The sequence below is a fragment of the Magnolia sinica genome, chromosome 16, assembly GCF_029962835.1.
Source record: "Magnolia sinica isolate HGM2019 chromosome 16, MsV1, whole genome shotgun sequence".
Lineage (NCBI taxonomy): Eukaryota > Viridiplantae > Streptophyta > Magnoliopsida > Magnoliales > Magnoliaceae > Magnolia > Magnolia sinica.
Genome location: NC_080588.1, coordinates 57,691,586 through 57,714,042, shown reverse-complemented (window position 1 = coordinate 57,714,042; position 22,457 = coordinate 57,691,586). Strand labels below are relative to the sequence as shown.

At 40.0% G+C, this 22,457-nt stretch overlaps 1 protein-coding gene across 2 annotated transcripts in view; it reads right to left on the bottom strand.

The window, feature by feature from the left end:
• Positions 1-1,325: 1,325 nt before the first annotated feature.
• Positions 1,326-22,457, bottom strand: part of LOC131228680 (serine/threonine-protein kinase TOR) — a 107,658-nt gene continuing 86,526 nt past the window's right edge. The window contains exons 36-57 of one of the 2 annotated variants that reach the window (XM_058224521.1): positions 19,655-19,723; positions 19,408-19,518; positions 18,788-18,928; positions 18,545-18,673; positions 18,272-18,437; positions 17,984-18,198; positions 17,441-17,647; positions 9,090-9,203; positions 8,809-9,003; positions 8,469-8,549; positions 8,251-8,325; positions 8,093-8,159; positions 7,837-7,997; positions 7,502-7,675; positions 7,277-7,405; positions 7,055-7,138; positions 6,890-6,951; positions 6,717-6,789; positions 6,469-6,603; positions 5,887-6,060; positions 5,523-5,794; positions 1,326-1,459 (exon numbers count right to left, since the gene is read on the bottom strand). In XM_058224521.1, coding sequence (XP_058080504.1) covers positions 1,441-1,459; positions 5,523-5,794; positions 5,887-6,060; positions 6,469-6,603; positions 6,717-6,789; positions 6,890-6,951; positions 7,055-7,138; positions 7,277-7,405; positions 7,502-7,675; positions 7,837-7,997; positions 8,093-8,159; positions 8,251-8,325; positions 8,469-8,549; positions 8,809-9,003; positions 9,090-9,203; positions 17,441-17,647; positions 17,984-18,198; positions 18,272-18,437; positions 18,545-18,673; positions 18,788-18,928; positions 19,408-19,518; positions 19,655-19,723 — 2,853 coding nt within the window. In that variant the 3' untranslated portion in view covers positions 1,326-1,440. Of the gene's footprint in view, positions 1,460-5,522; positions 5,795-5,886; positions 6,061-6,243; positions 6,392-6,468; positions 6,604-6,716; positions 6,790-6,889; positions 6,952-7,054; positions 7,139-7,276; positions 7,406-7,501; positions 7,676-7,836; positions 7,998-8,092; positions 8,160-8,250; positions 8,326-8,468; positions 8,550-8,808; positions 9,004-9,089; positions 9,204-17,440; positions 17,648-17,983; positions 18,199-18,271; positions 18,438-18,544; positions 18,674-18,787; positions 18,929-19,407; positions 19,519-19,654; positions 19,724-22,457 lie in introns of those variants that run through there. The other variant, XM_058224522.1, reaches the window with a different exon arrangement.

Here is a 22,457-nt window from a genome sequence, read left to right as displayed (position 1 = left end):
CCGGCAGTGGTAGGGGTGTACACGAACCGAGTTAGCTCGGTTAGCTCGCTCGACTCAAAAAAGCTCGATTCGACTCTGTTCGAAGCTGAGTTCGAGCTGATTTTTTGAGCTCAAAAATGAGTTCGCACCAAGTTCGAGCAGGCCCCAGCTCAACTCGACTTGGATCGAATCCAGCTTGAATCGAACTCGCATCGAACTAGTTCATTGACTCGGTTACTTTGCCATTGATGTTGCTCACCAATTGTTTGGTAAAATGACTCAATGAAATGTGGCTGGTGGCAACGAAGGTTTGACTGATGGCAAGGAAGGCATGTGCATGAAACAAATACCTTTTTTCTCTGTTTTTTTTTTTTGGGTTTTTATGTTATTTAGGTGTTTGAGAAAATACCTCTAAAACCATTGCCTCTGTAAAACAGTGGGATTTTGATGTTGCATTTAAGGTGTTTGTGGAAATGCCTCAATAGCGAACTCGGTTCGATATTGGCTCGAACTCAGGCCAAGCTGGCCCGAGCTGCTGACCGAACCGAGCCAAGCTGGCCAGTCAGGCTCGAGGATCAAGCTGAGCCGAGTTCAAGCTGGGGTCAGCCGCTGTTCGAGCTGAGTTGAGCTGAGGCCAGATTGACTCGGTTCAACTCGATGTACACCCCTAGGCAGTGGCAGTATACAATCAAGTCCCTCCCTCAACTGTCTATTTTCTGGCCACCGATTGATGATTCTGGCGCACGGACCATCCATAACAGGCACAGTTATCAACGGTATCGAAGCATCTCAGTTTGAAGAGGGGAGCACTTGTTTAAGCTGTCCACTGCAGGGACAATATACAAGCTAGTAGCAGAGAAACGTGAACACAGAGAGTAGATGGTGCACTTTTACATTCAACGCTTTCTTCCCCCCTAATACGTCACTTGCTTAGCATCCAATCTGTGCAAATGGTGTGCCGAAGCTTGACGATCACATGCAGCAAAAACCAGGCCAATCCACTAATTATGTGGGCCACACCTATACATTGAGCCGCACCATTGCCTTTCCATTGATTTTTATGGTGTGGACAACCTGATGAATGGATCATCCAGGTTTTTTCACCCCAGATGATCTTAACAATGTAGCTCACCTTTCGTACAGTTTGGCCATGGCTCATCAAATGGGGCCCACTCAACTAACAGTGAATACCACTTTCAGGTTACATCCAAAACCTTATTTCCATAAGAGGGTGGACAACCCATTTTCTTCATATATATATATATATATATATATATATATATATATATATATATATATATATATATATATATATAAAATCTAGAAATATTTACATATACACAGCCTTTCCCAAACAGGAGAAATTACATAAAAAATGAGGTCTTAAATCAAGATGGCTACATCACTAATCCTAATATATGTACAAGCTATGTACAAAATACAGCACCGCTTCTCTACTGCTCACCAGAAAGGACACCACCTGCAAACATGCCACACGAGCGCTCAAAGTTAAACACAACAAAACAGCTAAACTAGTCGCGTCATGAAAAAACACCTGACAACCAAATTGATCCTCCGCCAGTTTGATGATCCATACACATGCACAGAAAAATTGTACACATGGCATACATGTGCCACAATCCAAACCATTGAAACCATGGCCCTCAGTGGACGAGTCACAACAAGGAAATCGCACTGAACAGACAACCCTAGTAGGTAGATTGGCCAACATATGATCAACTTTAAATGAGAATAGTCCGCAGTTGGAACTTAACATACATCCATTAATTGGAGGTCAGAACAGTTCGATCAATCTGTGTGTCATGTGCACAACAACTCAACACGCTCGTATGGCTTATCATTCCTCCAAAACAATGTTAACAAAAGATTTGGAACCAGAGCATAAGAGCGAAACAACTATCACTAAGAAAACTTTCAATGCAGAGAATCAGCCCCTTGGTCGAGTGGAAGGATTTGCACAGATAAATAGCTTATTTATATTTAAAGTTATTTTCAATCCTACACATACTACTAATTGCAGTTCTCTTTCATGGTATAAAAGGGAATCGTCTCAGGAAATCCTACTGTACATTCTAATGTATAACAATCCACCACTCATTAGTTGGGTCACATCTGTAGAACCATCGATTGCAGTGAAATAATATGATCTCCAAGTCTTGTGATGTCAAAATTCCCTAAATGAAAGATTGCAAGTGCATTTTTGTTTACTGTTTAATGAAATGTGCCAAGAGGCCAAATGAGCCGAAAGATCCTACACAAGCTAGTCTCCCTCTCACCTTCCAAACTTACCAATCTAATCTAGGTTGGGTTGGGTCAGGTTGATTTTGAGAGGTCCCAGACCTGACCCATTTAGTTATACACATTGAACTTTTGGACCCAGACCCACTTATTGTTAGGTTGGGTCAACCCAATCCATTTGCACCCCAAAACATGCACCTATTGCAATAATGCTGTAAAAACACTAGAAAAGGGCCATTACATGGTTGAATGTCAATTTCTATCTGATAACTATGACGGTGGACCTGCTGCAGGACAATTAACCACTTGCTCTAAAAGCTCAAACTGTTAGAGTATGGAGAATTAATCCCTTTATCTCATAAGCCCAGGCCCCACATCTCATGGGTTAGGACCTCGGCCGAACCCCCTTCGTGAGCCCCAAATCACATGGGCTGCCCACCCCGAGTGGCCCCGCATCCCACGGGCTACCCCACTCGAGCCCGGCGTGAAATGCGCATTAATCACTCCTGGTAGGGAGTCTTAAACACGAGACCTCCCCAGTGGGCCCCAAATCACATGGGTCACTTACCCCAAGTGTGCCCCTGCATCCAACAGGCGGCCCCACTCGAGCCCAGTGTGAAAATGCCCCTGTATTAGGACCTGATCCCCGGGAAGATGTCAACTGGAAAACTAGAAGAGTAATGTTCACATACAACATTATATGCGGACTTATCGCATACACGCTTCTTCCTTGCCAAGCATCACTTTCAGATACCTAAATGCAATTGGATGTACTGGCTTCAATGGGTATAGGAGGAACCCTAACAACCCTCTCGATTACCAGAAATCACAAACCCTATCCTCTTCCAAAACACAAGCACAAAAAAAAAAGTTCTATTCACCATGCAAAAATGAGCTCACAAATTCAATATGAAGCCTTGGATAGGATTTACAAGAGAAGGTTAACCTAATACTGTTTGAGAGGACTACAACACCCCTGCTTTAGTTACTTTAGTAGGTGTTATAAGGGTTATTTTGGTCATTACAATAATAAAGAGACTAAAAGGAATAAAAGCAAAACATTAATGAAAGTAACCTCCACACATGTGATTACGAGGGGCCCACATGCGTAACACCTGTGATCCAATGGGGCCACTAGACCTCTTGCATGTAACACATGAGAAGAGCTTGATTGCATCAGCATCCAAGATGAGCAAAAGGTACGCAGCACCAATGTTTTAAATATCGACCAATATATCCCACGATATATCTGTATCCTACCTGTGCGATACGAAACGCATAGGTAGTGCCGATATATCCCACATGTATGATCTAGTGAGCATTTTCAATTTCCGATCCTTTTTTTTAATTACGTTAAATCAGTATCAAATGGTCATAAATCCATTGGTTCTTCATGTTTTGCACGAAAAATCATGGAGTTGGAGCTTTGATTTCGATATCCATTGGTTCTTCATGTTCTCCATGTTTTTTTCAAAACATTCATTTAACCAACTATCAATTGAGACTAATATCGAAATATTTAAGAGTATTTGATGAGACGATCATTACATACACTCTAATTTTGAAATTTGAGTGTAGGTGGTTTGATTTGGGAAAATTTTGGGAAATTTTAAATTTTCACAATTTCTCCCAAATTGCTTGCAATGTTGCACTCCAAACATGAAATTAAGCACGTGTGAGGGCTGGTCTACTGATTTGTTAAGTCCTAGTCAATTTTCGGAAAATAAAAATCATTTTAATTAAAAATTATTAAAATATCAATTTGAATATAGTTGCATTAGTTCAAGAGTGTTTAGGAGTGTTTGATGAAATGATCGTCACATAAACTCGAAATATAATGCACTCAATTTGAATTTAGTTGCATTAATTCAGTTAGACAGCGCATAGCTTAGGACCCTATACAGAGGAAACCTATTATGTGCACTTCTTTTTTGAGATGTTATGATTTAAAAGTGTGTATTAAGGTCTTTTTTAACAATCCCTGAAGTTTCATTGAAAATTCAACCATTTCCCCAATGTTTCCCCATGTTTCCCAAAAAGTGTGATAGATTACTCGATACGGACAATATATCCCGTGCGATAACCGATACGTATCTATATCCTAAGGATGCAATACATAACGTGATACCAATATTTCGAATACTAGGCAGCACCACAAAAATCACCTACGGCAGAAATCAGACTGATCTACTAATTAGGTGGGCACAATTGTACAATGCGTTAGACATCACATGTCAATGATTTTGACAGTATAGCCCACTGCCCACCCGATGAGCGGACCATTCTGGCTTTTGCCCCAGATGATCATTATGATTCAGCTCACCTTTTCATGGCTCAGATGTTCTACACAGGTCAACCATTCTATGTGGAAATTAAAATACAACATTGTATTTGAACATTTCTCAAATTAAAATACTATATTCATGTAGAGATTTTCCAAATGTTGGACACTGATGGTGAGAAGGATTTAGGGCCTTTGACAATGCTTGAGAAATCATAAATTATCAAGTTTGAAACAATAGTTTCAAATTGAAGGACAAGGTTACAGGAGTTTAGATTATTATTTCTCCCTATGAATCAGCCTCATACCACAGTTGACACAAAATTCCCAACCAAAATAAGGAAGAGATTAGAGATGAAGTTGCAATCAATAACCCAGGACTCGAGGAAGTGGTGGAACCCTGTGAAATGAAAATGGAAGTGACAACAGCAGTTAAGGGATTCGTTTCAATTTCAAATTTCAGTTCAGTGGACTAAAGACCAATCTCATATGAAAACATAAAGGCCAATACTGATTACTGACAAAGGTTCACTCGGTCAACAAAAATAGCACTTTCTCATTGAAAATTTTTCTTCTCTCCAAAGGGTGTATGGAATTCCACTGGGAGGCTGAACCAATTAGAAATCTTCTTCTTTTGAATCATGTTTTATATTATAATCAGAATTTCAGAATCAAACCAGATCCTTTTGGCACTTTCAGATGCCGATTTTTGGTTTACAAGATCTCACCAGAAGAGAAAATTGGATGCCTCTGCAATGAGTTAAAATATCCTTAGTCTCCATAGGTCCCTTGACCATCTTTCATTATCAACCATTTCTCTTATGTTTGTTTAATTAATTTTTTCTTCCACTTCATGGATTTTCTCAAAACAATAACCCTTTTTCCCAAAATGAATTATGATAAGAACTGCCAATATGATGAAAGCATCACAGAGAATCGATCTTGTGTATGGAACTTGGATGATCACAATTTGCAATAAGGGCGAAAGTTGACAGATACATACCCCACGTAGTTTTGACACAAATTTTCATGTGATGTCGCTTGTATAATCAACTTTTGAACTTGCAGTTTAACAGATAAACCATGGTCAACTTCACGCGTATCCCCAGAAATCAAGGTACCATGGTCTACCGTGTGTTGAATAGAGCTGGCAATGCTAGACATTGAAGAACCAGGAGAAAAGTCGCGTCCCGTAAGTTTGTTGCTCATCCGAGCCATAACAACAACCGCACGATCATTTAAAACCTCATTTGCATCACCAAGTTGATTGACAGCCTACAGACACCCAATTGAAATAAAAGCATATAACACACAAAACCACAAATTAAGCAATATTCTCAACGTCGACAGCATTCAGTGAAAATTACCTGAAGAAGTTCCCTTTCTCGAGCACCCCTTACAGGTTGAGTAAGCTCCTTAGCGGGTGCAGAGTCATCACTATTCACAACTGCCTGAGCATGGGTATTCGCAAAATTTGCCACTTGAGGGACCTCATTAAAATTGAATAGTCTCCAATTTATAAGAGGGTCATGTACGAAGGCCTGAAAACAGGTGAGAGCATGAGTTGGCACCTCAAGATGTCTTAAAGACTAGCTTAACTAGGACTTTGATTTTCTGATAAGTAGCCACGAGGACACGCATCATATTTGGGAGCTGTTAGAACAGAACCTTAATTTATCCTTTTCTGTATTATTAACTAATTTATTTATATCATTCTGTTCTGTTCCCATTTATCTCGATCTGTTTTATAGAACTAATATTTATTTTAAAAACACCTTTCAAGATACTACATCACTGTTCAGAAGTTTCAGTGTTCGGTATGAAATGGTTTCCATGTTCAACAGCTTGTGCGTATGTCAGACACCAAAACTCCTATCAAAATCCAAGTTACATAGTTTAAAGATACAGCAATATATGTAAAGGAAACAAAAAAATCTAGCTTCCCGTACCTCCATCATGGCCATGACACTATCCTTATTTGTTCGGAGAACTTGCATCACATTTTCACAAGTTGACCTGAAGTTCCCTTCAATGCCGCTAACCTCCATAGCCTTCACAAGCATTCTAGTCAAGCGAAAGGGAACCTGTTTTGTGAATAATGAGATTAGAGAACTTGACAACCGAAGAAATTTCAACTAAATCACATATGAAAAAGGGAAGAAAATGTACAAAACATTATTTGGCAGATGGAGAGTACTTTTTCAGGAAACTTTTCCCGGTTCATTGAAGCCTCAAAGCAATCTCCAAAATCGATATGCAAGATTTTTCCACTGCGAAACAATATAATTGGCATTTTACTTTCTGAAATCTCAAAAATAAAACTCGTAACACATAGAATTTCTAGAAAAGGACAAACAGATATGACAATACCTGTAACGGTCCAGCATAAGATTACTAGGATGCCGATCACCTAACCCAAGAAGGTAACCTACCTGGAGCAAGTGGAAGTTTCTCTATGAGCATTACCAACATGGCGTGAAGGAAATTCCGAGAAGGAAGAAGTCCTGGGACCACATATAGAGGTGAGGGACATACCATACTCATCACAGCCAGGCTTCTTGTATAGTTTGTCCGACGGTCTAGCCAAACCTCAGAAGTTTTGCTTTTTAACCAGAGTACCTGCCAATCAAGAATCAGAACTCATGAATGTAAGAATTCCCCACACATATTCTGTGAATGCTCGTAAAAGTTCTCAATCTGCACGACAAAACAAAATTGGTTATGAAAGGCATATCCAAGTTACAAGTAAGAATATACCCTAGCTAAGTCATTTCCTTCAGTATTTAGCAGTGCATGCTCAAACACTTCCACTTTAGCAATGAGTGGCAGGTGGTCATAATCAGGGGCAAAAGCCAGCATCAATCTGTGCTCTTGATTTAAGAAGATCTGAAAACCATGATCAAATATAACAATAAGTGGAGGGTTGCTGTGGTAGAGAATAACTTGTAGTCCTTGATGAATGAATGATAATAGTTGACACACCTTTCTGGCATCTCTGTATTCCCGAATTAGATGGTGCAGTGTGTCACAGTTTGGAACCCATCCTATCAATCCACTGTTTGGGGACAAGGGAATAACAGCATAACGTTGAATAGAAAGATCCTTTTCTCCAGTGTCTCTGGAGTTCTCAAGAAGAGTATTCACCAGACCAAAAAGCTAGAAAAGAAGAAGGTTAGCTCCAACAAAATATCTACCTGTAAGCAACTAAAAGAGACTGTAAAAAACCAAAGGAGATCTAAGAAAGTAAATTCAACTTAATATATTATGACTTCACTGACAAGATTCATAAGTGGCTTCTGTTAGAAAGGGAATCAGACCTGCATGACACGCTCATCTTGCCGCAAATCTTCATGACCCTTCAGCAAGAAAGCATAATCTTCTCCATCACTTCCATGAATTGTCAATTTTCGAGGTCGCTGTTTAGATGTTATGACAACAAGTTGCGGTGCAAATGTACGTATTGTCACCAGAGTTGATCCTGAATCCAAAGATTGGTGTGAATTTGAATGCAATAGAAAGACGAGGAAAAGGAAAAAAGAAACATTGGATTAAGGGAAGTCAAAGCCCATTAACCTGCACGGTATGTTCCTGGCACTGCAAGCTCCAAATTGCAACAATTGAGCAACTCTGGGGAAACAGACTGCATTCATGAAGAAAAAGAAAACTAACACTGCATCAAAACAAGTACAGGAAAAATCCATTAACTGGAAAACTGATTACATAATTCTTGCCTGCAAATCTAGGGTAGTAAGACTGGGAAGCTGCTTATCTATGCGTCTGAAAACGTGATAGTACAGATCCCAAGCCTGAAAAGATATATTCAAATCACTAGTAAGAATGAACAAACAAAACTATACTTCTCAATGAACTGAAAACAATGTATTATGAAGTACAGGGAAAAAAAAATTTCCCTTCATCCATTTGAAATAAGTAAAAGACTTTCTAATACCTGAGTAAGTTCTGCGTCTTTCCCGGTTCTCTTATACTTCAAGCAGCATTCATGAGCCTCCAGTAATTCCCGACCATATGCCTGCTTTCAAAAGAAAATCTTATGAAGGTCCAACAGCTAAAGGAAGAATAACACAGAACAAGGGGATCCATTAAATGTTTAAAGGAATGGTAAGGAAAACCTTGTTCGGTATGTTTTGATATTCAAAGGTCTAATATGTCAATTCCTCAATACAAAAGAAAGTAACATAAAAAAATTGAAGTTGCAACCTAGGCACATTAGTCTTTATGAATCAGAATACAAAATCCATGGTCAATCTTAAAAGTGATAAAGCAACCACCTGAATGAAGGTTGTCTCTTTTATGGTTCTCTCCCCGCCCTCCTCAAGCACTGCATGTAATGGCTCCAACACATTTAGCATACCCTCAATGTTATGCTCGCCAAAGTACAACCGGCTAGCCTCTTCCAATGCCTCATGCCACATCTCATGCCAGAGAATGGCAACCCTGATCAACTCCTTAGATACAAGCTGTGCCTGTATAAAATATCAAACAATAGTCATGTCACAAAATCTAGCCTGCATACAATGCAGAGAAATTCCCAGATTTATTAACATTTCACCTGATCGACGAGTACACCACTGTGCTGCCGTACTTTATCAACCACTTCCTGAGCAGCTTGTTTGCGCAATGAACTTATTGATTTGCATGCCACCAGAAGAGGGTACATAAGAGCCTGTAGAGGAATAAAGTTACTTATGTGTACATAGGCTCCACAAGAGAAAATATAGCAGGTAGCAACACAACACACAAGCAGAACAGAAATGACTGAAATGTGCTTTAACATGAAAAGACACGTAAACAGAAATTTTTTTATTGGAAACCCACAACGCTCACATAACTGAAATATAGTTGCACAAAGAGTGAAGCAAAGCAGCAACAGATTTGGGTGTGGGATTACGGAAACATTTGTTTCAAAATTTAAACGATATTAGATAGGTAGGAAGTGGAAGCAGAAGTTCAAGAGTCCGAAGGACGATTATAAGTGGGTGTGGCACCTAGTTAGAAGGATCCTGCAACTAAGAATTGAACCAGAGAAAATTGAATTAAACAAACAAGTTGCGTGAGAAAAGATTAAAGTGCGAATTGTGAATTTGTTTACTCAATATTTCCTTCTTTTTTTTCTTTTCTTTTTTTTAATAAGAATTGGCAATAAGAAGAAAGGATGAGAAGAACAGGAGCAAAAGAGAAGGATGTGATCAGATTTTTAATCATATTGTACAAGCCAATGTTCGAAATATCGGTATCGCGCAATGTATTGCACCCTTGGGATATAGATACATATTAGTTCTCGCACGGGATATATCGATTGTATCGTATAATTTATTGCACGTTTTGGGAAACATGGGGAAACATTGGGAAAATGGTTGAATTTTTCAATAAAATTTCAGGGATTGTTAAAAAAAGACCTTAATACACAATTTTAAATTATAACATTTAAAAAAAGGTGCACGTAATAGGTTTTCTTTATATAGGGTCCTAAGCTATGTGTTGTCTGACTAAATTAATGCAACTATATTCAAATTGAATGCATAGCATTTTTAAATATATCAAGACATGTATGAAACATCATGGTGGGCCCCACCACGAGCCCCACAGGACCGTTCATCTCTGGCTAGGTCTTGGTGGGATGCGGATTGCCTACTGACGTTGTCAGTTGCCAGTAGCTACTGGATGGTGGTCTATAGGCCCCACCATAATGAATGTTTTTAATCCACTATGTTCATCCATTTTGCCAGATACTTTGATACCATAATCCAAAAAATTAGGCAGATTCAAATCTCATGTGGACCACACCACAAGAAACAGTGGTATTTGAACGCTCACTTAATGTTTATTTGCCATCTAACCAGTTGATTAGGTCACACAGACCTAGATGAAGGGAAAGCACAAATATTAGCATGACCAAAACTTGTGGCCCCCAAGAAGTTTTTAAGAGTGGGCATTCAATCACCCACTATTTCATGTGGTGTGGTACACCTAAGATTTGGATCTACCTCATTTTCGGGCTAATGCCCTAAAATGAGCTAGCAAAATGGATGGACATACACATAAATCATTATGGGGCCCACAACACTGACCGGTACCAACGTTGATACTAGGGGGTCTCTCTCTCTCTCTCTCTCTCTCTCTCTCTCTAAGGCAGAGAGAACAACCAACCCATCCAAACAAAAAAATGCATTTTAATTCAAGAATATGAGATGAAAACCACGTCTTAATGCGAGCACGCATATGGTTAACCCACACCAAACTTGTTCACCTATTCCTTTGTGAAACCCATAATATCAACAATTTAGATTACTAACCAGAGCCTACTCATAAAGACCTGGGGGCCCAAGGATCATATGGTTCATCCAGTGTTCCTAGTATTGATACCACCGATATTATCACTAATACCTTGAACTATATTGTTGACTAAGGGAAACATTGGGGAAACACAAGGAAATGGTGGAATTTCTCAATGAAACTTCGAGAGTTGCTAAAATACACATATTTGCATATTTAGGAATCAAACAATTGCAAAAAAAGTCGCATACACAATAAGCTTCTCTCTTTAATGGGGGTCTAAAACCATGGAATTTTGACATAGGAAACATTATAGAAACATGGGGAAATGGTGGAAATTTTCAATGATACTTCAAGGGATGCTAAAATACACATATTTGCATATTTAAGAATCAAATAATAGCGAAAAGACTCATATTTGCATATTTAGTGTTAGAGTTCCGACTCTTATCTCACACCACTATGATGTAATCCTGAGCCACAACAAACCTAGATCAACTCTAGGTATTAGAAATTCAGATCTAACACTAATGTCAAACTGCGCACTTTGCGGAAGCACGTTCAACGAAAACGGAACAATCACAATAAACAGAATAACCAAACAATCAAGCAAACAGTCAGAGAACGCAGGATATTTTACATGGAAAACCCTTGCAGGAAAAAACCATAGCACAAAGAGACAAAGATCTACTATAATCAAAACCTTAAGAGTTTACACTACTCACCTTCTTCAATTACAGGATCACCCGATCTCCCCTTGCGATGCGCACCTGGGAAAACCCTAACCCCTTGAGAAAATCTATTCCCAAGCCTTTACAAGTGTCTAGAACCCTCTCACCTTGCAAACCCTAGCCTTTACAAAGAAAACACCCCTAGCCAACCAAGCCCTAATCGGAATTAAATACCCCAATTTGCACTAATCCGCGTAACCCGTCGGTCAGACCGAATGGAACATTCGGTCAGACCGAAACAAACCGACTCACACTATTTGACCAAACCAAAAACGTGCAAATCTTCACAGCGTGCAAACTATGAATCCATCCATAATTTGGTTAGACCGATGATATACCGGTCAAGCTGAAACATGTCTTCTCCGCACTGATAGATTGGCAGAATCTAAGGCATCCCGCACAACAATCTCCCTTGACTTGCATTTTGCCAAGTCACTCTAAATATCTCTCGTGCAACCTCCACCTTGAGCGTAGACCGCTCCCTGTATTCTTTACCTAGAATGTAGCTTCATCTGCACCCCTGTGCAAGGGTGCCCAATCTCATCAATGCTCAGAGAGATTGATCAAGCCCAAGCAATGCTTGAACTTCTCTGTGATCATCGGCTTTATCAACATGTCCACAACATTCTCATCCATATGAATCTTCTGAAACAGAATCTCTCATGAAGTAATAAGTTCCCGTATCTTATGGAACCTCACGTCGATGTGCTTGGCTCTTGCATGATACACTTGATTCATCGCTAGATGGATAACACTCTGACTATCGCAATGCAACCGAATCGCCTCTGCTTCAATCCGAGTTCTCCTATTAGACATTTCAACAATAATGCCTCCATCACAACCATATATTCCGCATTGATTGTAGACAACGTTATCATAGACTATAGTATAGATCTCCAACATATCGGTCCGCATGCTAATGTGAAAACATATCCCTTAATTGACTTCCTATTGTCCAGATCACCTGCATAATCCAAATCCACGTAGCATACAACTACACCTGAAGCTCCATATCCCTCGAACATGATTCCAGTGTCGACTGTGCTCCTAAGATACCTTAGAATCCACTTAACAACATTCTGATGCTCATTTCCTGGATTCATCATATATCTGCTAACCATACCAATTACCTGTGAAATATCCGATCTCGTGCAAACCATTGCATATATGAGACTCTCCATTGCACTCGTGTACAACACCCATGACATATATGAATCCCCTCTTCTGTACTTGGACACAAGCTACCTGACAACTTAAAGTGACCTGCTAGAGGCGTGCTAACTAGCTTAGCACCTTCCATGTGGAACCTCTCTGGCACCTTTTGCACATATCCCCTCCGAGACAGCCACAACTTCCCAGACTCTCCGTCTATATGTAGGATCTTCTTTGCAACACCCAAATCCTTCATGTCAAACTCATTGCTTAACAGATACTTAAGCAAGAGTATCTCCTTATCCCTTGTAGCAATCAACATATCATCAAAATAAAGCATCAGTAGAATATAGGACCCGTCCTCAAGCACCATGTAATATACACAACAATTGTAGTCACACATGATATACCCAATCTCCACTATGTAGGAATCAAATCGCTTGTACCACTCCTCGGAGACTGCTCCAGCCCATACGATGACTTCTTCAGCCTACAAACATAGCCTTCCTTACAAAGCTCCTGGAGTCCTTCAAGCTACCTCATGTAAATGACTTCCTCTAAGTTCCCATAGAGGAATGTCGTCTTCACATCAAGCTGCTCCAATTCCAAATTGGATTCTGCTACCATAGCCAGTAGCACCCTGATTGACGTATGTTTCACGACCGGAGAGAAAACTTCATTGTAATCTACTCCTTTCCTCTACGAGTATTCCTTTGCTACAAGTCATGCCTTGTACTTTTCATCATTTTTTCTGTTAATGCATCCTTCTTCTTGAATACCCACTTGAACCCTATAGCCCTCTGACCTTTTAGAAGTTCCACCAACTCTCATGTTTGATTCAAATATAGAGATTTCATGTCCTCTCCCATGGCCAACATCCACTTGTCGCCATCCTTTCTAGATTTTGCCTCATGAAAGGTGGAGGTATCTCCACTTCCTGTGAACAATGTAAAAGAAACCATGTCCTCGAACCCATATCAAACTGAGGCTCCAATGATTCTTTTCTCCTTATTCCTAGCTATACTCTCCTGGGTATTTTGCTGATTGTTTTGGTCATTTTCCTGCTCCTGCTAAATTTCACCTTCAGTAACATACTCAACTGGCTCCACCTGCACCGACAATTTTCCAGTTTCACCATGTTTTTACGACTTCCCTGCAACGTCCTTGTTGGCCTTTAACATTGATGCCTCATCAAGGATGACTTCTCTGCTAATGGCCACCTTCTGTAAAACTGAATCCCAAAGCTTGTAGCCCTTAACACATTTCTCATACCCGATAAAGATGCACTTCCTAGATTTGGGATCCAACTTCGTCCTTTGTCCACTCTGCACGTGGACGTATGATAGACACACAAAGATCCTCATCCCCGAGTAATCAACATCTTTACATGTCCAGACTTCCTCTGCAACCTTGGATACCAGCGTTGTAGATGGTGACCGATTTACAATATAGCATGTCATGTTAACAACTGCCCAAAAGCTTTTAGGTAGCTACGCATGCAACCCCATACTTCTCACCCTCTCCAATTGAGTTATGTTCATTCTCTCTGCCACCCCGTTCTACCGTGGGGTCCATGGAGTTGAGAAGTGCCTTGTGATGCCATGTTCCTTGCTAAATTTCATGAGTTCCGCCTCTCTGTACTCTGTACCGTTATCCGACCTAAGACACATAACCTGTCTCTCGGTTTTCTTTTCTACTTCCGCCTTCCATTTCTTGCACTTGGTGAACACCTTAGAGTTGTGCTTTAAGAAGTATACTCAAACCTTCCTCAAGTAATCGTCTATGAAACTCACTATGTATCATGCTCCTCCCTTAAACGGTACTGTCACTAGCCCGTAGACATCGGAATAAATATAATCGAGCACCCTGCTACTATTATGTGCAACAGTCTTGAACATTACCCTGCACTACTTCTTATAGATGTAATGCTCATAGAAATCCACCTTGCTCGCCTTAACTCCTTTCAACAGATTCCATTTATAGAGTTTCATCACGCCCCTCTCGCTCATATGCCCTAGTCACATATGCCACGGATCAGTGTCATCTATGACGGATTCTACGTAGGTGGTAGCGGCCTCACCTATAATCGTGCTACCAACCAACTTGTACAAATTTCTTGTTTTATATCCATTCATTAACACCATTGCACCTCTAGTGACCTCGATTACACCGCCAAATGCGGTGAACGTGCACCCATTCGTATCTAAAACCCACAAGGATATCAGATTTTTCTTCAGATCCAAGGACATGCCTGACATCACCTAGAGTTTGTATGACTCCATCAGACATCCTTACCTTGATAGTCCCTATTTTGATGGCCTTACGTGGTGTATCATTCCCCATCAAAACACTTCCACCATCAAAGGACTTGTAGGAATCAAACGAAGTCCTATCCGGGCACATATGATACGAGCATCCTGAATTGAGTATCCATGTATTTACGAGATGACTCGTACTTGAAGAGACCAAGAGGAGGTCTCCTTCTGAGCTCTCTTCCGCTACGCTAGCCAATTCACCTGTGTTCTTTTTACCCTTGCTTTCTAAGTCTTCCTTCTATTTCTGGCAATCTCTCTTAAAGTACTCATATATGCCATAATAAAAGCATTTGTCCTTAGCCTTTGATTTCGATCTAGATTTTTTCTTCCTATCAAACCGAGATCGCTCCACGGATCTCCCACGTCCCTAACCCCCTTTCACATGAAAGTACTCATCTTGTTCAAAATGAGAGCCATGATGATTTCTTGCAACTTCACTGTATTCTTCCCATACAACAGAGTAGTGACAAGATGATCGTATGATGTGGGAAGCAATGCTAGAAGTAGCACTGCTTTGTCTTCATCCTCAATCGTCACTCAGAGACCTAACAACTCACTACATACACCTTCATAAATGAATTCATGTGCGCCAGGAGATCGGATCCTTCATCCGTAGCTCGAAAAGTTGTTTATTCACAAACGACTTATTAGTGAGGGACTTCACCATGTATAAATCTTTTAGTTTCTTCCACATCTTCAAGGGAGATTCCTCATCTAAAACGTTGTACATGACTTTATCTAATAGACATAGATGGATAGTGCTCATAGCCTTCTCGTCGAGTTTGCTCTAGTCATCATTAGACATCTTCTCAGGTTTAGTCTCCAACAACGCTTTGCTCAACCCTTGTGATATAAGGATATCCTAACCTTCCGCTGCCACAAACTAAAATTATTCTTCCCATTAAATTTTTGTATCTCAAACTTCGCCCTGACATCTTCATTGAATTCCCGAACGTCCTAAAACCCGACACTCTGATACTACGTTGTTGGAGTTTCGGCTCTTATCTCACACCACTATGATGTAATCCTGAGCCATGACGAACCTAGATCAACCCTAGGTATAAGAATTTCAGATCTAAGACAAACTTCAAACTGTGCGTTTTGTGGAAGCACGTTCAACAAAGATAGAACAATCACAATAAACAGAATAACCAAACAACCAAGCAAGCAACCACAGAATACAAGATATTTTACGTGGAAAACCCTTGCAGGAAAAAACCATGGCACAAAGTGAGAGAGATCCACTATAATCAAAATCTTGGAGTTTACACCACTCACCTTCTTCGATTACAAGATCACCCGATCTCCCCTACGATGCGCATCTAGGAAAACCCTAGCCCCTTGAGAAAATTCATTCACAAGCCCTTACAAGTGTCTAGAACCCTCTTAGCTCGCAAACCCTTGCCCTTAGAGAGAAAACACTTGTAGTTAACCAAGCCCTAATGGAAAGCGAACTTAAATACCCCGATTTATGCTAATCTGTGTAACGTGTCAATCGGACCAAAACAAACCGACTCACTCTTCGGTCAAACCAAAAAATGTGCAAATCTTCACAACATGCAAACTGTGAATCCATCCCTAATTCGGTTGGACCGATGATATACCAGTCGAATCAAAACAGGGCTTCCCTGCACTGACAGATTGGCAGAATCCAAGTCATCCCGCACAACATTTAGGAATTAAATAATATTTTTCCCTTTAATGGGGCCTAAAATCATGTATCGTTGACTCGGGGAAATTTGCGAAAAATGGTGGATCCATCCAGCCACAGCCGCAGCCGCAGCCACAACTAGCCACACACACACACACACACACATCCATCCAACCATCCATCCATCCATCCATCCATGCATGCATGCATGCATATACACACATACAAACATGCATTTCATCACAAAACCATGCACCCATAAAAAACTGAAATGGAGTTTTTCTTTTAATAAACAGATTTTTTGGTGATATCAATACATTGGCGATATTATCGAAATATCGTCGATATATTGGCGATACAAGCGACACCTAGAACTTAGACGGTTGAAAACATTGGCGATACAAGCAACACCAGGAATTTACATAGTTAAAAATATGGTGGTATTGATACATCGGTGATACTTAGAGATATGTCACCGATACCTGGAATTTCTAATACTAGTGTTATCGGTATCGCCAACCTGGAGCATGAATAGTATTGAGGATATTATCGATAATGTTAGGAATACCCTGAACAAGTGGGTCATCACAATCATATTTGGGGAATCGGGGAGATCAGCTTGTTAACCAATTAAAAGCAAGCTTCAGAGGACGCACTTGACTTGCACCAAAAGCAATTGTATCAATTTCTTCATGGAAGCTAATTTAAACATATCCTAGAACTTACTTGAGGCAATGAATTGGAAAAGAAAAGCAGAGGAAACCATTCAAACAATAACCTGTGGATGAGCTCGTCCTATTCGCACCAAAAGTGACTGAATCAACTCCCTCACAGCACGATTATTTGAATGTATCCTGGCAATTATCTGAGGTAGAACAACCAGCCATGTCTCAATTTTAACATGTGAAAATCCTCTCTGCAATGCCATTTGAACCTCGGAGGTAGCTCCATGGTTGAACCACAATGTGAGAAGACGAAGAATATCCTAGGAACACAATAGCCAACCATCAGAAATGTCAAAGAGAAATGTAGTGTGATAAAAATACTCAAACAATAAATGTATTAAAGAAATGGCACTAAAAATAAAAATAGAGCATCTAAAGTAGATAATTTTTGGGTAAACTGTACTTTTGAATTAACACACATCAACCCAATAATCCAATAATATTGAGTTGATTGTTTAGAGCCTCATCATAAAACCATAGCAAGCTTTAATGAAAAAGTAACTGATGTTTCCTTCTTCTTTTTTTCTTTTTTTCTTTTTTTCCTTTTTAATAATGAACTAGAAAGCAACCTACAGGAAAAATGTTTACCACTTTACCTGCAGACTATCATCAGCTCCTTTAGAAGTGGCTGCACAAGCTATTGAATGAAAATATCCAGTAACTGCTGCGACAACATACTGTCCAGCAATAGCAGGGAAGCCTCTTAAAGTGTAATGAGACATCACTGCAGTATTAAATAAAGCCCATGTATGCCATGCTTTTGCCCAATCTGTTGCACACTGAGTGGCACTCCTAAATGCTATGAGGATTTCTACAGATCATGACAACTAATTAGTTGCAAGAATGATAGCAACACAATAGGAACAGCCAAGAAATGTTATCACCTTGTATAGTCCCATCATCCAATCCAGGGGAAAGTGCCCACTGCCAAGTTCCAAGTTTAAGATAGACACGAGCAAGAAGAGTAACACTTGAACCTGAAGCAGGGGCTGAGCCTGCTGATGTTACTGCTGAGATATTTGCCGTGCGAGCAAGATCTATTGATAAATCCTGTGTAAGGCAGACGGAAAGTAAACATTATATAAAAATATCAGGAGATAATTCAGCAAAATGAGGAGCTAGGGCATTCTATGGAGGAAGAAGAAATAGCTGCATACCTGCAACCTAGAAAAAGCTTCCTTCCGCTTCAGATCCTCCCCAAGAGACCATTGATATTCCAAGTATGCCAGCATGACTTCAGGAGGTCCATGTGATGGTGAATTTTCAGGAGATAATTCGGGGTCATACTGAATAAGAAAAAAAAATGAGGAAATTTTTTAGGTTGTCTAAACAGTAAAGCAGGAATATAACATCAGAATTAGTATGTAAGACTTTGGTGACAGTGGGCATGAACAACTGACCTGTAAAAGTTTGACCAAAGTAGATCGGGCCTGGCTAATACGACCACTTTTCCGGCAAAGCCTAGCAAATTTGAGCCAAGCCTCTGTGTCTTTTGTAGGTGGGAGAACAAGAGCTCGTACCGCCAGCAGTTCTTGCCAAACCTATATGGTATTTCCCAAAGTGACTAGTTTTTGAGGAAAATAGGATCATGTTGTGCATAAAAGTAAATGGTGCAGCACAAAATCCTGAATCCAATGCAAGACTAAAAACTTCAATCCAACAAGGAACACAAGAAAATCCAAGTCCCTGCACTCTGCAGCGCACCTCGCCAAGTGGTGGAAGTCTGCATGGAATAGTTGGTCATTTACCAAGATTTTCCACCGACTTAGTTTGTATGTGAAAATACAGTAACATGCCACAATAGCAACACGAGACTGAAATTTATATAGGGTACCAGATGCATTCCATAAACAAACACATGAATTGGAAATACATAAACATCAGCTACAAGTACTAAAATCTAAATGTAAGATGAAGCCAATAGCAGGATTATTTCCTGATTTCCATAAATAATACCACTAATTTTTCGACCGAAACAGAAAAAATCATGTGGAAGCAGAAGTGAAACAGTAATACCAACCTCAACATTTCGTTTTGCTCCTTGTATCCGATCATTCCACATATTAGGGATAAGGGCCATTCTTCCTTCAGCAACAGGGTTCCCCACAGGAAGAGTACAGTAATCAATTACCTGTGGTATGGTGGAAGACAACTTTAAGCCTGGTAGTCTTATGTCACATGTTCACATGCAGAAGACTTCTAGACTAAGCTTGCTTAGTCAAAATCAGCACAATTAACACATTTCAGAAAGCAGAGGATGAACGGACCTCTTCTAACTCTGACAGCTGCTGAACACGGACCATATTGCTGTAAGCACGCTCGTAGCTTTCCAGAACCTAAACAACAGGAGAAATTATAGTCTAAACAATTACTTATATGATGCAAGATGCAAGCTTAACCAAGCAATAAGTACAAGATTCACCTGTAAGCAGATAAAACGCAGATTTGCAGTAGAATTTGGAAAGTTGTACAGAACCTTTCAAATCACGAAATATGCAAGACATCCTAAGCAGTTTTCAAATCACCTATAGGTGACCTTTTTGCTTGCATATAGATCATTGACAACAAATTTTCAAACCATCCATTTCAAGCTAATAACAAAACTGCTTAGGAGTGTCTGGCAGGATTTTTTATTTTTTATTTTTTATTTTTTTTAATTTTTTTGCCCTGAAGATGAACAGCCTGCATGTTTGAAAGGAGGGGCCAACATTTTCAGATTTATGGGGGCTACTACGGGTTAGATGTGGCACTGCATATGAATGGCTGGAAATTAATGCCAAGCATTTTGTATTTCAATATAGCAATGGTAGCTCATACGGGCTAGTTGTTCTGCTGAATGAAGCTTTCAAGAATCAAGGCCCTTCTTGTGCCTTCTGTAGTAGCCATCTATAATGATGACATATGGCTGCAAGAAAGGCAATGAGGATTCAACAATGAGAGACCCTCACATCACTCCTCTTGCAGAGAGCCGGCAACCGCATTGGTCTCTCCAGTGATATGAATATATAGAGACGAGAAACCAACACACGGGATTCCCTGATAACAAAAGAAAGACTCCATGGTTATGAGTCCAACAAAGATAATGTACGGATGACATTCAGAGAATCTCCTTCCATCAGAGGACCCTAGATAGAAGAAAAAGGATTTAGTGAACATAGCTTCCACTGTGTTAAATTCCATGAGACTGGAGAAGGCCTACTTAATATTACCTTTATCATCAATTGATTCGTAAACACAACCCCAAAACCAGAGCGACCCACTTTTCCAGGTATGACTGTCAATGGACCGAGCCCGGGAAAAGCAAAATAAAAATTTTGAATAGGCCCAGCCTGAAAGCCCAAATAATTTAAAATCCAGGCTGAACCTGAACGAGGACCAGCCCGGACCTACCATCAAAGTTTAGCATGAGATGGCCCGGTGGAGAGGCTTGCTGCCTAGCTTCAGGCTTGACAATAGCAGAGGGACTAGTTTTCAAGCAGAATTTTTTATCTCATTGACACTTATGTTACTAACCCAATTCATGTTGAATAACTGGAAGAAATGACTCTAAACATCTCTAGCCAGTAGCCATAGCACAACAAAGAAAGAGGTGGTTGACTGATTCCTCCACATCCCAATGCATTAAGCAAATTCTTGAAAAAGCTTTATGACACTCATAGACTTCTCCGAACATTCACAACACAAGAGATTCCCACCTCATTTGCAGTCAACACCAAGGACTTCACTGAAAACTCACAACATGAGAGATTCCCCCTTGCCATATCCTAGAGCCTGAGTGCAGCCGGCTGATAAGAAGGATCCGCCCAAATGTAGGCAACTCCCAGCTGAGTACAAGAATCACAAATAAAGTAGAAAACAATATCCAGAATTTTTTATTCATTTTAAAGGTTCCTTGAGACTACTCATGTCAGGCCCTTAGATAGACTTCTTAGACATACAAAGAAGAAAGGCTCTTAATGTCATTGACAACTAATGACTTACTACAAAAATAGAAGAGTAATCAAGAAAGATGCTCAATGGATAAGAGAGATCTAAAGGGATTTTACCTCATGGCTGGCTAATTGATTTTGCATAACTAGCTACCTAATTAGGAGGATTGGGACTCCTTGATGATGGGCCAACTGTGGGGCTAGGGCTTAGGCCTGGCCCATGGATCTTGGGCACAGTTCAGCTTGCATCAGTCCTTCCCAACTTGAAAGAACTCAACTCTAATAAGTTAATGGCCTGATATTGCTCACAGAGGTTAGGATTCAGAGCTGAAAGTTTGTAGCCATGATCCACATGACATCGGAGAGAAGTTGTCCTTACCAACAGACTAAAATCTTATGGTTACAACCTCAGTGTGTGGAGATAATTTGGTCATCAAGAACTTCAATGATTATGTTAGTAGGTGACAAAATGGTCGTAAGTGTGCTAGCTTGTTCCTCGATACCATTATCAATATGGAACCCACGATAGATCGAAAGATCTTCCACATTGAAAGTACGATTGATAGGTAAATCTGGTAGGAGATCTAAAACATAAGCATTAGCACTAATCTTCTTTATGATTTTAAACGGTCCTGCACTACAAGCAGTGTTCGAGTTGTCGGTATCGCTACAAGTCTCGCTGACCGGAGATAAAGATATAATATTGTCATCGCCGATAATATCGCCGATAACCGGAAATGCAGGGGAAAAGGGGGAAACATGGAGAAAATGGTGGAATTTTTCAGTGAAACTTAAGGACATGCCTAAATACACAAATTTACATATTTAGGAATGAAAAAAATGCAAAAAGAATGCATTAAATAATAAGTTTCCATTTAATGAGGACCAAAAGGCATGTGTTGTCGTAAGAAATCACTCAAATAGTAACCAAAATAAGTTTATAATACAAATGCAAGCTTACAACAATTAAGACATGCAAAAGTAAATTAATTAAAAAAAATGCACATTTCTAGCCATATTTCATCCCCACATAGAGTAACGAGGTAGCTCTTAATCATTGTCCGGATCCCATGGCAGTTGAGAGTAGTACCATTGCCCAACATGTTGGCAATACTGTTCATAGGTCATCCTCTGGTCGTAC